Source organism: Astatotilapia calliptera, chromosome 8 (genome assembly GCF_900246225.1).
Source record: "Astatotilapia calliptera chromosome 8, fAstCal1.2, whole genome shotgun sequence".
Taxonomy (NCBI): Eukaryota; Metazoa; Chordata; class Actinopteri; order Cichliformes; family Cichlidae; genus Astatotilapia; species Astatotilapia calliptera.
The window spans coordinates 14,838,393-14,854,933 of record NC_039309.1 but is presented as its reverse complement, the minus strand read 5'-3'; the positions used below and the strand labels follow the sequence as shown (position 1 = coordinate 14,854,933).

Below are 16,541 nucleotides of genomic sequence, written 5' to 3'. Positions count from 1 at the left end.
ATACAATTAAAACTCACATAAAAGCCTTCTACCACCTGAGGAACATTTCCAGACACCCATCAGACTATGCAGATGAAACCCTCAGTCCTTTCTTCATCACTTTCTGGCTCGACTCCTGCACTGGTGTGTTGTTAGGTCTGCTTAATAAAGCCCCAGAGAGACTGTAGTGTGTTCAGAACTCAGCTGACAGACTTCTTACCCTCTCTCAGTCCTGGTAACTTCTGCAACCCACCCATGTACACCTCCACTGGCTCCCAGTCAACTCCAGTGTCTCCTATAAAATCCTTCTCTTCACCTGCAACTCCCAGATGCTACATGACCCCCAGCACTTACTGGACCTTCTCCTCCTCCACACCCCATCATGTAAATATCACTACTTAGGGACATGTACAGTTGAAATAGCTTGTAAAATAAATAAATAAATAATAAAAAAGAAGAAAAAACGATGAGATATATATGATTATTATAATTAGATAGATCACACACTGGAATTAAGTGCATTAAATTCCATAACTGTAGCCTTTAATGTGGAGAACGTATTGAATCGTGATATTTTCTTTTAATATATTACCGATGCATGGCAAGTGTTCAATACATATACTAAGACGAGCCCACCAGGGGGGACTGTTGTATCTGTTGTAAGCCTTTTCGCTTCTTCTCTGCAGACGAGGCAAAATCCGGTGATGTCACTAACGCCAAATCAGTGGGCAGCTGTGTGAATGACAAGAGGAAAAACTTTGATCATCCTAAATACCGCAACAGCAACCACAGTAAATAAATAAATAAAAATCTAAAAACAACGTTTACAGTGTGGGGGTGCAGCTACGTGTGACTTCATCTCTTGACAGATTAGGCAGCTACTTTTCGGCTGCTCCCTTATTGACAGGGGAGCTGTTTGATCCTGGGATGAGATGTCACATGTTTCAGTCTATTAATAGATTTTTTTTTTAAAGGTACGTCATCAGATGACTCAATGGACTAACAGGCAAAATGACGACTGACAACATTAGAAAACTAAAGAACACTTTCAGCCCAAAAATCCAGTGTTTCAAAAGGCAATAATTCACTGACTTCTTTTTCATTTCCGTTTCCTTCTTTCTGTCCTTTATATTTTACTATATGACAGTTTTGCACAATCTGTAGGACGACAGTAATTAAGGAAATTTCACTTCCTAAAACGTAATTCTGGAATTGTATGACTTAACTGTCAAATTTCTTTCTTCTTTCTTTCTTTAAAAAAAATATTTTGTTACAATAAATAAGTAAATGAATAAATAAATAAATAAAAATCAGGTCCATCCATTTAACAAATTTCATTACGACTTTTTGAATTTACTTTTTAATTATTACTGTTATTAATATTATTTATTTATTTAGATTTATTTCATATTGTGTCCGTTTTTCAATTTAGTTATTTTATATTTGAATGTGACTCAAACATTTTTCATATTTTTTAAAACAAGTGTTTTATTTATTTATTTTTTGTTTTATTTTGTTCCTAAATGTATTATTATTATTATTGTTAATAATATTAATAATAGTAATAATAATACTTATTATTATTATTATTGTTATTATTATTGTTATTATTGTTATTGCTAAAATGCTAAAAATGCTTAAAAAAAACAAAAAAACATTTTTTTTTACTGTGAACTTGATTAAATTACTACTCACTTATTGGGACCAACAATTTGTATTTATTTATTTATTTTTTTTAAAGTGCAAACGTTTACATTTTTAATGGAAACACCATCGGATGAGTAATTGGGGGAATTTCCTCCAAACGGTCCAGCTTTACATATATAAGCGTACCATAAATCATTGATGGTGTTCACTAGAGGTCAATACTTTAAGGCATTTCCTAGCAGAGGCCATGCACATTCTGACTGGTGAGTAGTGAGGCAATCCTTACAGAATACTGATTTCTCCTCTCTGCTGATCGTCCCCAGAGAGCGAAAACACTCTGTAGAGTCTGTAGAGGAAGCTACAAGAAAAATTCAAAGGATCAGCCTTTGGACAAGCAGTCATCTCTGACTGATAGAAAGGCAGGTTTGTTTTAGACGCACCAGATGTTTTGATTCATTAATAGGGCTTTTATTCTGTGTTAACATCTGGTGCTTTTTAAAACATCTGCTCGGGCTTTCTTTTCCACCATGCTGATCTACTGCAGTTACTTTTGGCTCAAGCTTCACATTACACGGGCTGTTCTCAACTGCTGCACATATTTAGCCCCAAGGGGGGACATGCCCAAATCTGCAGCAGAGAGGACCGGTTGAGAGGAGGCTTTGTTCTGCCTTTTGTTCTCTGCCTCCACACAGCATACTGGATGAATATCGGGGTTGTTTCTATGTTACGCCGCTGATGCCTTGTTTGTTTGTTTTTTAATTTTTGTTTTGTTTGCTTCTCCTTTTTGCAGTTTTCGCTATTTCTTGCTACATGGCCACGTTCGCCCTCAGCGCACCTCTGCCGGAAAGAAGCGCACTTGTTGAAGGTCCGGAATTTCAAAAGATTGTACAGAACTGCAAGCAGTTGACAGAGAAGATCCTTCTCTCGATCCCCGAAACACACAAATCCTGCATTAAGACGGAGGTGAGACACACTAATGCAGTATTTCTTTAAAGCTTCTGCGTCATGACTTGTGTTTGATAATGTGCTGTCAGCGTAAGGAGCCTGCGCGGTCGAGCCTGCAGTCAGCGGCGTTTGTATCTGAAATGCGTTTATGTAGCTGTAATGACTGATATGAACAGTCTCTGGAAAAGAAACAGCACATGTCTGTCAATGTTTTTTTGTTTTTAGATGACAGGCAACTGAGTTATCAACATCTGGCATGTTTTTCGTTGTTTTTACACAGCTGGATTTTACTTGAGTATTTCTGAAACCACAAATAAAAGTCTCTTAATGACTCAGCATCTTGTAAGAACACAGGACAAATATTTCTGGTCTAGTTTTTAGGATGTGACATTTTAGTGCATTAATTTAACGATCTGCTGTTGCCTTCACTGCCCCCCACCCTCCAACTGGTGTTTGCTTTGGAATTCCTCGCTGCTATACATCCTTAACCATTTGATGTTATTTCTTTTATCGTAGACTCTGCAGCTGAACTCCACAGATAATGCGCAGTTTGAGATCATGAGGTCCAGGCTTGGCATCCCCTCTGCTCCTCATATCAAAGCCCTGTCAGAAAACGTCACTTTGGTAAGCATTCTTTGAGAGTGAACTGTCATCATGCTTTGAGAGTCTAAAAGCAGACACGATGACCAGTTTGTTTTTCTCTCTCTCTCTTCCATAAGGAGGACGGTTTGAGACAGCTCTATGAGGGTCTGCAGACGTACCGGGCCTTGCTGAGCTCCCTCAAAAACTACCCCAGGCTGGCAAACAAAGATAGAGTCACCGAGCTAATGGCTGATGTACGAGACCTCGCCATTCAGATCAAAGAGGTAGAATTTTTGCAGCCAGTCTGACAAATTGTTTTTGCATGTTGCATCTTCTTAATGCTTAAAATCATTTTCTTTGTTTTGCTTTTTTAGATGTTAAAAATTGTCCATCCACAAGGTTCACCACACCCCACCAAACCCTCCGCGCCCTTAAATCTACCAGCAGATTATGAATTTCAGGTGGCAGCACACCTGACTCTGGTGGACCTCCAGTCTTACATTCAGGACCTGGTCCGCTTCCTCAGGACTCTGGACCGCAGCACAGAGGTGGAGACAGAGTCCTGACCAAAAAGTGTCACACTTTGCTTTTGGCTCATGTCCAAAATGTACGTTATGGTATTTATTGATCTGTGAAAGCATTATTTATTTTTGTATTTGCATTTCATATTTATATATTTATTAACAGAACTGGACTGGACTATTTATTTTCACAGGTTAAAACTAAGGAAATGTTAACACAATTGACTAATGCTCTGTAAAGCAGTACATTAAGGTATTTGACAGTTGATTTAAGGTGTTGGTGGCACGTTAATCCATACCAACAGCAGAACATGAGTAAAATTGTATATTTTTGTATTATTTTTATTTAAATTATAATAATAATGTCTGTATTTTCTTATTTTTTAATAAAAAAAAACATTTTCTGAAAAACATTTGTACCTCTTTGTGAAAAAACATGCATAATTATACAAAACAATAAAATGAAACCTGAACTTCCAGTGAAGTTACTACTCTAATAGAGAAGTGCAACAAAGGGTGAAATAAGGACTTTGCTGTCATTATTTCCGCTACTGAACCAGACGGATGTCCTTTAAGAAGTGTTGCAAGCGGTGTATGACTGTGACAAGAGATGACCCACAGTGCCTTGTGTATGGTGTCATGTGTTGGGCTGGCTAGCATGTGATCATTCTGACTCAAGGGACAACAACGACAGCGGCCACACATCATGTTACTGAAACTCAAAAAACACAGAGGTGCCATTTCACCATGATGTGTCACAAAAACTCACAAAACAAATGCAACCAATAAACACAGGCAAGCAAAAAAGATTTGTCTGATTTCTTTATTTATTCCAAAATTATTTACAAGCGTGAAAAAAAATATATAAAAGAATATCAAAACAATGTGAGTCCAGAGCTCTTGCAAACTGTTTTCAGCCCTCCGCTGGGCTTTTGTTGCCCACCAACAGAAGATAAATCCGTCGATGCCTCGATTTATTTCGGAGGTAAATTTAAACCCGAGCCTCACAGAGCAGAGATGGCTTTGGCAGCTACACGTCTCCCCAGCGGCAGAGTCAGGTCAGTGATTGCAAGCACAACTTTAGGTTTGGCCAGAGCGGGCAGCTTCACCAACTCGTAAACCTAAATGTGCAGAAGAAAAAAGAAAAGTAACTGTTATTCTGAGAGGCGGTATTTCCCAAGAAACAGTAAGAATTTTATTGTGTTGCTCAAGGCTAATTGTCATTCTTTTTTGAGTGGGTGTGTTCCTGACCCTTGATCTGGTTTTCATGGGACACTTATTGTAAAATGTAACTAGAACAAAAGAAAAGAATTAAGAAATACTTTTTCTCAGAACTAGAAAAAGATGTTCCACTAAATCAGCTAAGTTGCCTCTGTCTTGCCTGTCAGTGCGCCCCAGGATGGCTGTGGCTACAATGTAGCTTGCCATCACCAGTGTGTGAATGGGTGGATGACTGAATGTGTAAAGTGCTTTGGGGTCCTTAGGGACTAGTAAAGCGCTATACAAATACAGGCCATTTACCATTTTTTGTCCATTACTATTTTTTTCTCCTTTCTGTTATCAATTCTGGTTTGTTCTTGGCATTTTATTCCATTTCAAACTCTGCACATGTTTTGAAAATGTGGCAACCCTAACATTTCGAAGCTTGTAGGAGTGATTAATATCTCTTGCAAATGCAAGAAGCATCTGTGCTATGACCTTCAGACTCCCTCTTGATCTTATCAGAACACTCAGTCTTTAAAGGCAGTAGAACACTTGTAAGCAGGATTCCTGAACCCTTCCCGATAATATCTAAAGAAGCAGTCATCCTTCTCCCTCCTTTATCTCCACCTGTCTGGCCTCTCCCCTCACAGCTCATAACTCACCATTGTAAAAGGCATGAACTGCAGGATGCTCCCACGGCTTCCCTGCTCCAGACACTCAACACACTCCTCCATGAAGCTCTGCACAAACTGGGTGTGAGGTCCAGCCATCTTTGAGCCAAGGATGGAGGAAATGAGGAGAAAAAGGTTGGCTAAAAGAAAGAGAACAGATGGTAAGTACTATCCTGCTGAATTATTTTATATCCCAAATCAAATCATCCCCAATATCAACACCACTGACAAGATGAGTAGTAGCTGCAGGGCACTGTTGGGCACTGACATTGTCGTGTTTATCGTTTGGCCCGTGAAAGTTTGGATGATAACCCTTTTTTGTGCCTTTTTAATAACACCACAGTGGATTTTCAGCCAAATAATCTGAAATACTTGACTGGAAAGAAGACTTTCACTTTGAATTTAAAGAGCTTAACACAAGTAGTGCATTAAACATTTAGGAATGACATCCATTTTAATATATGGTGCCCCATTTTCAGGTGCTCAAAAGTAATTGGACAAACTAACATAAAGTTAACTATACTGATTGCCGCAAGCGCCTTCAATTGCCGCTTATTAGTGGGTCTCTCTGCAGTGCTCACTTGGGTTGACTGACTTGGCCGCTGAAGAATATCCCGCTTCTTTGCCTCGAGAAACTCTTGGGCTGTTTTTTTTCAGCATGCTTTGGGTCATTATCCATTTGCATCGTGAAATGCTGACTAATCAGTTTTGCAGACTTTGGCTGATTCTGAGAGACAGCACAGCCCCATGCATTTAACACTTCATCCTGCTACTTCCATCAGCAGTCACACCATCAACAAATTTTCCATTGACGAAGGTGTCTCTTGATGGTAGACCTTTAAATGCTACGCCTACATCCTCAATGTGTTTTTGATGTGGTTATATGCTTAAAGGAAATAATTCTGTGATCACGCACTTTTGTTTTCTTCTGTGGTCTTTAACACTGTTTGGTTTTGCTGAGTTGACCACTTCATGCTTTTTTTTTTTTTTTCCACCATCTCTCTAAGTTTTATTTTGATTTCCGTTAGTCTAATGAAAGTCTTCTCTGCTTGCATCTCTTTGGACTTCATTGTGAAAGCTCCAGTGATAAGACAAATACAAGTTCAACGCATGGAATCAACTACAGATATTATAAACTGTTAGTGTGTCATGATATAAAGAGGAAACAGGCCTCACCTAGTCATGAATCTGCTTTTCAGTAAATATCCAATTATTTCCAAGCCTCAGAAAATGGGCATTATGAATAAAAATGGTTGCAACTCCTAAGCAGTTGATGTAATACTTTTGTTAAACTTAAATGAAAGCTTAAAGCTTTTGCACTTTAATTACAACGTTTTGGTCTAAAATCTATTGTGTTGTTTTGCAGAGGCAAAAAAAAAGGTTCTTTCTAATATATATATTTTTTTAAATCATGCAAATTTTAAAAAGTCACATTCATATAACATATAGCATTCTTGCTAACTTTAAACATGCAAAATATAATTCTCAGTAATGTCAGACATTTCTTTTAGCGTGACTTTGATTGAAAAAACAAACAAACAAACATCACACTAAAATTCACTTTACATGAAAATAATGAGTGTCTTAGCTCTGTGTTTGGCCTTGCAAACATATTCAAGGGCTGGATGAGGTCCCATTGGGCCTTCAGAATTGGAGATCTTGTGGCTTTAATCACAGCAACATACCAGCCTCTCCAGTTTCACATCAAATCGTTTCCCTGATTAGTTAATTCAGGATTTTTCTTGAATTTGTTCATCGTAATTTAGACATTTCTATGAAAGAAATGGGGATGAGAGAAAAGAGATGCTGGCAAGATTCTCACCCAGGACTCGGTTGAGGGGGTCCCTCATGTTGACAGTGTGGAGCTGTGAGGCAGATAGAGAGCTGCTCATAGACCGGTCTCCTGCAGGAAGACAAGGAAGATGTGATGGATGAGTTGACAAGTTTCATTTTCGTTCTACTAATTTAGTCATTCGAGGAAATTTTATGCTCCCCCCCAAAAAACAAACAAAAAAAAAACATTTAAAAATCTAGAGGATATGAAAAAGGAAGTTATGGATCCGTTGACGGTTGGTTTCCACTGCAATCTTACATCATAATCATAATTCCTGGAATAAGACATTTCAATGATACTAAAAATGAAAAGATGATTTTTTTTTTAACAAAATAAATTAATTCTGATTTTTTTTCTTAACATGGGAAATAAATGTTTCTTTCTCCTTGCGCTAAAAGATGTATTTTATTCATAATAAAATTTTAAAAAGTCTATAAAGTGAGGCATCCGGCATTGATGAACGGTTTCTAAATGATTGACTTTATGTAGCAAGAAAACCAGTGTCACTTTCAGTCTTAACATCAAAGCATTTTTTTCCCTAAGTCATGCAACACTGAAGTTTGACATCCTGTGTGGGGGTTTCTGTGTAAAACTAAACAAGGGAAAATTTCCATAGCAGTTAATATAAATGCTCATTACTTTAAGTCATGTGAATAGCAGGGTGAAAGGGGTATGCTAACTGCACAATCGCTCAAAGCAAGAAGCACTGGATGGCAGCGTTCAAGTTAGAACCTGCTGGCAGCCAATGCACTTGAAGGATAATTAATGAGGAGGAAGACCAGTTCACAAAGCATTTAAGTGCTTACTAGAAGTAACTTGCTGTTACAGTTCTGAAACTCTCTGGTATTACCACCATTATCATCCCCAGCTCAGACATCTGTAAACCACAGGCTTTATCATTTGACGGTGTATTCAAATCCAGGCACAAAGGGGCCTAACCTGGACTGGAAAGGGCTACAGGTTCATCCTCGTTGGAGCTGAGCAGCCGCATGAGTTTAGATGGTTGAGTGTCATCCAAGGGAAAGAGGCTGTTGTAGTCCTGCAGGGAATAATAAAGGAATCATGTCAGTATTTTTACACTCAAACACGTCCTCTTACAGAAAACACGTTCTCCTAATTTTACCAAGTTTTAAAATTTTTATTTTTAAAGAGCTTCTTTACCTCAATATCTTCTCTCTGCCTTTTGCGCTGGCGAGCTGAGAAAGAACCTTTGTGGTGAGAGGAGTAAGAGCTGAGTGCGCACCACACAGACAGCCTGAGGGGACATCCAGAGACAAAAGTCAAAACCGGAAGTCAAAAACGCCACAGCGACTGCTGCCCTTAGGGTATTAAGCTTCTCTTACTTGGCCAGTGCCTTTCCAGGTGGGTCTGCCAGGCTGCGCCAGTGGGCGGAGTCTGTGAGTAGATTGGGCAGTATGGTACCTAGCAGCGTGAGGGTGATCTGCTGGGTGTCCAAGCAGAAGATGCTGTAGAGTAACTCTACCACTCGATTGGCCCACTCCTGCCGTGTCTCCTTTAACAGTTCCTGTGTTAAGAAACAGTTTCATGTTTTCAAAAACTGGACATTGATTTGAATAAAATGAGATTAGTGACCATTAGTGCAACGGAATAATGTCAACAGTGTTTTATGCACAAATGTTTGCACAACCGACAACACGGACTCCTACGAACACTATTTAAGGTCAATGACGTGCAAAGAAACCGCTACAGGCTTGGGTAAAAAACAAGTACATAAATACATCACATATTCGTCAACATTTTATGAGGAAATTAATGCATGCAAAGCTTTTCTTTATCTAATGTAACCACATTGGTTTCACTAACGTCTTTGCTCTGGCTCGATGTTCTCACTTTTTCTGCTTAAATTTCAAAATTTAACTACGTTTCTGGCTAACGGTTGCTCAAGTAAAATTGTAACACATCAAGGAAGCCAATAAAGAAAATCTTCAAGTTAAAAAATAAATAAATAAAAATCATTCGCCTTTAAAGATCGATAGTGTTGCCGATGGTCACTGCATAAACCATCAGACCTTTTATCCGCGTACCTTGACCAGATTGTTAGTGAACCAGAAGACACCTCCCATGTTGAGAAGACTCTCGAACAGATGCAGAGCTCGGCTGTCCACCCAGCCTTTACGCAGCACTGCCTGGAACTGTTTGCTGAGGGCCGTATGGATGGGTTCTTTGGGTGGCAGCAGGTTGCGGTAGGGGATCGGCTCCTGGCCCTCCACTGGGGACCGCAGGGTGGCACCCGTCTGTTGGAAGACATCGGCGCACATGTGCTCCATGATGGAGCTCATTATGATCACGCTGGTGAGATTGTGGAAGAAAATGATGTTACTTTTAACTCGGGTGATGAGAGACGGAGAATCAAACTGAATCCAGAACAAGGAAATTTCTCAGAATTTGTAAAATATAAAGTCGGTGGGTGCTGGTGTGGATGTGCTCTTTATGCGTTTGTACCGTTCATTGTAAAACTGCAGAGTGTTCTCCCCATAAAGTGGCGTTACAAGCTGCCGGATCATAGTCTGGGGCTTCTCCCTCTCATCTCTTCCAAGCATCCGGACATGGGCTACCAACCATGCAACCGCACAGATGGCCATGCTGCACACTTTGCCCTTGATATTGTCAGTAATCTTCTACGCTTGCAATGGCAGCACCCAGGAAAGAGGAAGGATGTGATTAGCAGAATGAAGAGAAGGAAGGGTTAGAGACGGTCGAATTCTGACTAAAATGGGCATCCTCCCACTTTGCATTAGAAAACAAAGTTGAAAGGAATAGGGAAGAAGCGACAAGTTGGCTACACCTATTAGACGTCACTAATGATGCGCGTTTTCACAGCTTTTTTTTTACTCAAGTAGTCTCGACATATTCAGTGGAAAATGTCAAGTCATGACTCAACGAAATACAAGGGTGGGAAGGGTTGAAACCTGAAAATCATATGAGATACTTAGTCAAAGGAGCTTGCAAAGAAAAGCATCTGGACTTCTTTAAGACGCTTTTCTTTGCTAGCACCTTTGACTACGATCACCTGGATGACTGAGAACCTTCACAGACATGAGATACTTAGGAAACCACAAGAAATCTTTATTACCCACAGGAAGGAAAAATAGTGAAGCTAGACAAACCTGGACCGCCTCTACAGAAAGCACACCATTCTCCCATGCATTCAAGACTTCCAGTATGGCCGCTGGAATGCTAAGGCAGATCTCATGCCATTTCACCTGCCTGTCACAAGGTTAGGAAAAAAAACCCACATTCAGAGGATTGCTGGCCACGTTTAAGACATTTCTAAACACTAAATAAGTGCAAGTTAAAATCAGAAACATTTATGTCAAACAAAAATACAGTACAGTAAAAAACTGTGCTCTTTTACGTCTATCGTAATTGTTATTCAGGCATGTAAATGAAGTTCAGGGTGTTAAGCAACTTCATGACGGGGTTGAGTATGCCACCATCTAAAGAAAAGATCTAAAGTTAATTACCGCAGCAATGCCAGGCAACATCTGCACTGACTGTAAATGATTCATTTACAGATTTCACTCACACTAGTTTCATCTCTGATGAGTTGTTCAGCAGGGTCACTAGGCTCTCCACTTTCCCAGGCTCGGGTCTGAAGCAGGGGTTTTCTGGGTTCAGAGTCTTGCCCTCTTCAGGCATACATGTCTGCAGCCATGTTTCGAAGAAGGGCGTCTCTCCTGAAGGACTGGGGTCTGATAGGATCACCTGGACAAAAGTCAGCTGATCACAATCTGCTCAAAAAGACAGTATCTCTACTGTTTATTATTTTGAGGTGACCACCACATTTTTCTCCCTTTTTAACGCTAGCGAAGACCTTTATAGAATATTTTAATATGCAAAAAAGCCTTGTTGCTTAATACAGATGCAAAGTAAGTCTGTCCACAATTAACATAGTTAAGACTTGAATTTTCAACGACATAAAACTAATTTTTACATCGCAGGGCCACATACAGCCTACCAGAGAAATCCCCTTTCTGTCAGCATAAAGAAGTTTAACTACACATTTAACTCCTGAGATCTCTTAATAAAAGAAAAAGGAAAAATTCTCTTTTTAAAAAAAATATTTTGTCAAGATAAAGAAATGTTGCAGTTGTAAATTAAAGAAATTCTAAAATTAAATTAAATTTAAAACTCTTTGGGCTTAAATTGTAAGAGATGTGTAAAATGACATTGGAATTGTTGGCAGCTCTGTGTAATTATTGCCCTGTAAGTATAAAAGCTTTCGTTAATTCACAAAAACTGTTTTTTTAAACAGTGGATTCACTGTAAAATTATATATAAATAAAGTAATTTCTATAGTATGCAGTGAAAAAAAAAACATTTCATACACATCTATTACCTAATTATAACAGTGCAGTATGAATGACGATGGGCAATGTCTTTATCAGTAGTAAAAGTTTTAAAACTTGTGAAAACAGAAAGTCTTCTGTTACATTTTCCAAAGCCGTCCAGCGAGCTGCAATAAAGCCATTCCTGGGCTGTTTCTGTGCACTTGAACTTTGTCAAACTGAACTAACCTCAGATCCATATGTCTGCACCACGTGGCAGAGCATGAGGAAGGAGATGTCGAAGAGCAGAGCCCGTACAGACGCAGACTTGGCTAACGGAAAGGAGGAGAACATCCACAGTGTTAGTATCCCACTGAAAGATCGTGTGAATGAAAGAAGAAATTCCCTATTCGGAACATGCCACTCTTGTATTTGAACTCACATCCTTCCCCGCTGATGTGCTTGGGAAACTCATTAAGCCTGGAACAAAACAGGGGGATGAAACATTACACAGTAACACACGAAAACTTCACGTTCAAGATGACGTTGCACATAATCTCCCAACACTTGAACATTGCCGGTCTTACAAAGTTCTTGTTACTAAAAGTTCAAAAGCGTAATTTACTCACTTAATGAACTTCCGGGCAAAGGATTTGAGTTTCCCAGTGGCTGCTGCTGCAGCCAGGAGCAGATCTAGGCTCTTCCCAGACAACATGTGGCCAAGAACACCGAGCAGACCCTCAGGAGACTTAGAGTGGTCTGCATCTACTGTCTAATGAACAAAGATGGAAAACTTATACTCGTATTTTTTAAAAAAAAACAAACACTAAGCTGTTGTAATGTTGTGACCTTTAAAACACATTGATTCTGATATTTTCAGACATTAGGTCTCATTGGTTGTGGATCACTTTTACAATCATATACATGATTCTCTGAACCTTCTTTGGCACTTCTGTCAATGGCCAACACTACATCTGCATTTTGATATAATTTAATTAAAAACATGCACAATTCAAACATGGTTATGGGGTGCTACCTTGAGAATATTGGTAACAGTGGGCTCCGCCCTCAGGATGAGGCCTGGGTTAGGCTGGATGTTAGCATTTTCTGCAGTCTTTAGCCTGGGGGCGAACTCCCTGTCCTCGGTCCTGAATCAAATTTGCAGGGGGAGAAGGATAAAAAGGGACGGGGAAGAGGATGGGGATAGGATGGAGGTGTTGGGGGAAATGACATGAATATAGTGGATAAAATTCCATTCTCATTTCTCATCAATATAATTAAAATTTTTAAAAAGAAATATAGGTAATCTTTGTCCTAAAATATCCATAATCGCATGTTTTCTGATAGCAGAGAAACCCATACCGCTTTGATGTGAGGTTAACTGTATTTGAATCCGACAGCAGCCCGAGTTTATTACACTCTGTCAGGAGCATTCCAAGGCAATCACAGCTACGTAAAGAAGCAAAAGGGAAAAAAATTTAAAAAATTGGAACATCGTTGAACTTGGTATATACAGGCAAACATAAACAGCTATACTATTAGAATACAAGATGGTAAATGGAAGATGGGTAATAATTCTAATAATAGCCGCTTTAACAATGTCACAGACGGCAGCACCTGAATATAAAAGATATTTAATTACTGCCATTTCAGTTCAACTCAATTATATAATGTCAAATCACAAAAACAGTCACCTCACAGTGCTTTATATTATAAGGTAAAGACCCCTGCAGTAATACAGAGAAACCCTAACAATCAGATGACCTCCTATGGGCAAGCACTTGGCGACACTGGGAAGGAAAAACTCCCATTTAACAGGAAGAAGCCTACGGCAGAACCAGGCTTAGTAGCTATAGCTGCTTGTGTTATCTATATAATCTTATTATGAGATCAGGGGCATCTCCAGTGACATTTACGAACACTTACTTGCATCTCTGATCTGCTTTGTCCAGGAGTGGCGTAAGCTTAAGTAAGTACTGAAATGCTATGTTCACATCCTCCATGAAATCCTGGGAAAAACGTTTGCAACGATTGAAAGTGACAAAGACAGTTTATGACATTACACACCCAGCGCTCAATATCTAGGTGTTAACTTCCAATACAAAGATCAGTCAGGCATTTACTTTACCTGTCCTCTGTCACTCTGAGGATATTTCTTTAGTCGGAGTAGAACTTGTGGGATCTGAGATTAAGAAATCACAAGTTAATTTCATCTGATTTCTGTGAAGGGTAGACAGTAATATTACTACCAAATCAGTTTCATGCAGACAGCTCAGAGGGGAGATTTAAAAATCACCGCACAAAATTTTGCACACTATTCCTTCTCTAAACTACAATAAAAATCCACAACAAACAGAGTCAAGGAAGCAGGCAATGATATAAACAACAAGTAAAAGCAGCAAAAGACAGACAAAAAGACAACAGAAGACCAAGTTTTCCTCGTTGAAGTGGATCTAACCTTAAGGAAAGTAAAAGCAGTCCATTTAAGCTCCTCTGTGCCCTCTGGTGACTCAATGAGGCCAGTGAAGCAAGCTTTCCATATCTCCAGGACAAAAAGGGGAGCAGGGATTCTCTGATGGGAATAGAAAGATTCCATTTGCATCACACAAAACCTCACCAGGAAAGGCTGCGTAATACTTTGGCCAAAAGCTGAACATTTTCTTTTTTGTGTGTAATGAAATTCCTTTGTCTTATAAAATCTGACAGTCTAAATTTTTACAGTTTTTTTTTCCACAGCTTAGTATTCACCTGCATTCTTTTGATCATCATTAACTGCTCCACCAGTGGCTGTATCTCTCCTGTCAAATTCATAGTGCCTTCCAGCATGATGAAGGCATGAACTGATGGAAAAGAGGCATAAACTGGAGGGTCACTCTGCTCAGACAGCATCAGGGGAATACTGAAGAAGAGAGTGAAGAAATCGGCACAAAGAAGTCAGATGGGACGCTTGAAACTATTGTCAAATTAGGATCATTTGCTCATTATTAACATGTCAGCCTCACCTTTTTACTAGTGACAAGCTCTCCTCTAATTTAGTATGCAGTTTTGAGTTAGTCACACTACTAAGACCATCTGTCAAATTAAGCACAGCTTGCTCTACATTGCTCCAGGAACCTGTGGAGGAAAAGCAGCAGCAGAAACAGTGTTTAGATGCCACGCTCGGCACAAAAACACACATTCAAGATTTGGCCAAAAATGACAGTTTTAGCTTAAGTGAAATTTTTGAATCACTATGGCTGACTGCCAATAATTTTGCCAATTGCCAGATTCCACACATATGCAGGTGTTTGCCTTAGAATTACTTAATATTAAAAGGTAAATAAACTGCCAATAAACTTTTGAGAGCATGTTAATAGAGCCTCGGGTAATTTATACACTATTGTACTGATACATCAGCAGATTACAGCCAGACTTCACTGAGCACAACCCTGTGTGTAAACAAATACCCACACACACTTCTATACCTTGGTCCTCCAATCTGGCAATGTGGACCAAAGCTCTGTTCTTGGTGCTGTTCATCAGACTCTGGAGCCTTTCCTGGCAGGCTCCAAGACTGGTCTCTGTGCTGGCTGATGGACCCAGTTCTCTGAGCTTCTCACAGTACCACGCGCAGCCCTGCAGCAGCCACACTACCACTGCCAGCAGAGCCCGACAAAGCCCGATGCATTCCTCTGTTTTTCCGTGACAGCTGGATCAATAAGAGACAAGAAGCAGTGACATTTTAAACAAGATACACACTCACTGGTCCCTTTATTAGGTACACCTTGCTAGTACAGGGCTGGATCTCATCGGCTTCATGGTTTGTCGTGTTGTTTGATGTGTTGTGCATTTAGAGATGCTCTTCTGCAAACCTTGGTTCTAAAAAACATTTCTGCATCCATCAGAATTTTAAAAGACGTGAATTAGATTCATGCAGATGCATTAGAAACACTTAACATACCTAAGGCGATGGCAGAACATGTCCATTATTTCTAACAGTGACTTGACACAGAGCTCCCGGGAAAAATCATCAAACTGTCACAGAAAAGACAAGTATTAAGATCATTCACATTTTCCTATAGTAAAAATAATTTTGCATTGAGTATTGTCATGCAGAAAACTACCTTGCTGATAGCCATAAGCACACTGGAATAAGACACCATCTATGGCAAGAGAGGAGACAAATAACAACATGCGAAACAACCAACAAGGTTAGATAATCTTCTCAGTTTCACACGTTTTCATTTGCTTTTTAAAAAAAATAAATAAATACAAGTGCTTTATCTCACCTGTGAACTTATGGCATATTTGAGATAAGACAAGATGAGTGGGTTAGGGGATGGTCCAATCATCGCCTGCTCCATCAAAGCCTCTGAATTATATACAAGGAACAGTTAGAGCAACTTTAGAAAACACAAGAACCGGTATACTTAAACAGACTACTACCAACCTGCAAGGTTGAGATAGTCCCATGTTACTCCCTTTGGGAAGTTTTTCTTGATGTTGATGGCCCACTGGTAGTCACTCCAACGATCTTTCCAAGCCTGCAGAATGGCTTGCTTCAAATTGACCATTTTCATCCTGGCGGGGGAAAAGATCAATAAAAATGGCCACCATTCAGTCACTGTTCGTTTTTTCGCTGTAACACTCAAGCTTATTTTACACTATTTCCTAGCTACGTTAGCTCATGCTATTTGCTAATGAAATAGTTAAAAGAAAACTTCTCCTGTCGGATACAGAAAACAAACAGTTTTCACAACAAATTAACACCAAAACGAGTCTTAAAGCGGTGCTAAATCTGATACCTACCTGACGCTTTGAGTTTTTAGAAGCTTACGCTAAAATATATTTGTTTATATAGGACCCCAGCTTCACGACGCAAGAAGCGACG

The 16,541-nt window shown here is 39.5% G+C and overlaps 2 protein-coding genes across 4 annotated transcripts; one reads left to right on the top strand and one right to left on the bottom strand.

Annotated features, from left to right (window-relative positions):
- Positions 1 to 1,845: 1,845 nt before the first annotated feature.
- On the top strand, positions 1,846 to 4,040 carry csf3a (colony stimulating factor 3 (granulocyte) a). Of its 2 annotated transcripts, none has more exons than XM_026178888.1 (5): positions 1,846 to 1,889; positions 2,417 to 2,589; positions 3,088 to 3,195; positions 3,291 to 3,437; positions 3,528 to 4,040. In XM_026178888.1, exons 1-5 carry the CDS (start codon positions 1,874 to 1,876, stop codon positions 3,717 to 3,719), a joined length of 636 nt encoding a protein of 211 aa, XP_026034673.1. In that variant the 5' UTR covers positions 1,846 to 1,873; the 3' UTR covers positions 3,720 to 4,040. The 2 variants fall into 2 exon arrangements, with proteins under 2 accessions (XP_026034673.1, XP_026034674.1); XM_026178889.1 differs by lacking the exon at positions 1,846 to 1,889 and adding an exon at positions 1,922 to 2,045.
- Positions 4,041 to 4,496: 456 nt separating this feature from the next.
- Positions 4,497 to 16,541, bottom strand: med24 (mediator complex subunit 24). 2 transcript variants are annotated; one of them, XM_026178884.1, is made up of 26 exons: positions 16,460 to 16,541; positions 16,101 to 16,231; positions 15,940 to 16,022; positions 15,775 to 15,813; positions 15,612 to 15,685; positions 15,136 to 15,359; positions 14,674 to 14,785; positions 14,420 to 14,570; positions 14,130 to 14,243; positions 13,800 to 13,853; positions 13,598 to 13,680; positions 13,034 to 13,120; positions 12,708 to 12,819; positions 12,301 to 12,443; positions 12,114 to 12,151; positions 11,921 to 12,003; positions 10,930 to 11,108; positions 10,511 to 10,610; positions 9,846 to 10,021; positions 9,428 to 9,692; positions 8,726 to 8,907; positions 8,544 to 8,637; positions 8,322 to 8,421; positions 7,371 to 7,451; positions 5,540 to 5,688; positions 4,497 to 4,795 (listed from the first exon to the last, which is right to left on the bottom strand). In XM_026178884.1, the coding sequence occupies exons 2-26, from the start codon at positions 16,228 to 16,230 to the stop codon at positions 4,679 to 4,681; spliced, it is 2,970 nt and encodes a 989-aa protein (XP_026034669.1). In that variant the 5' UTR covers position 16,231; positions 16,460 to 16,541; the 3' UTR covers positions 4,497 to 4,678. The 2 variants fall into 2 exon arrangements, with proteins under 2 accessions (XP_026034669.1, XP_026034670.1); XM_026178885.1 differs by having other exon boundaries at positions 12,708 to 12,807.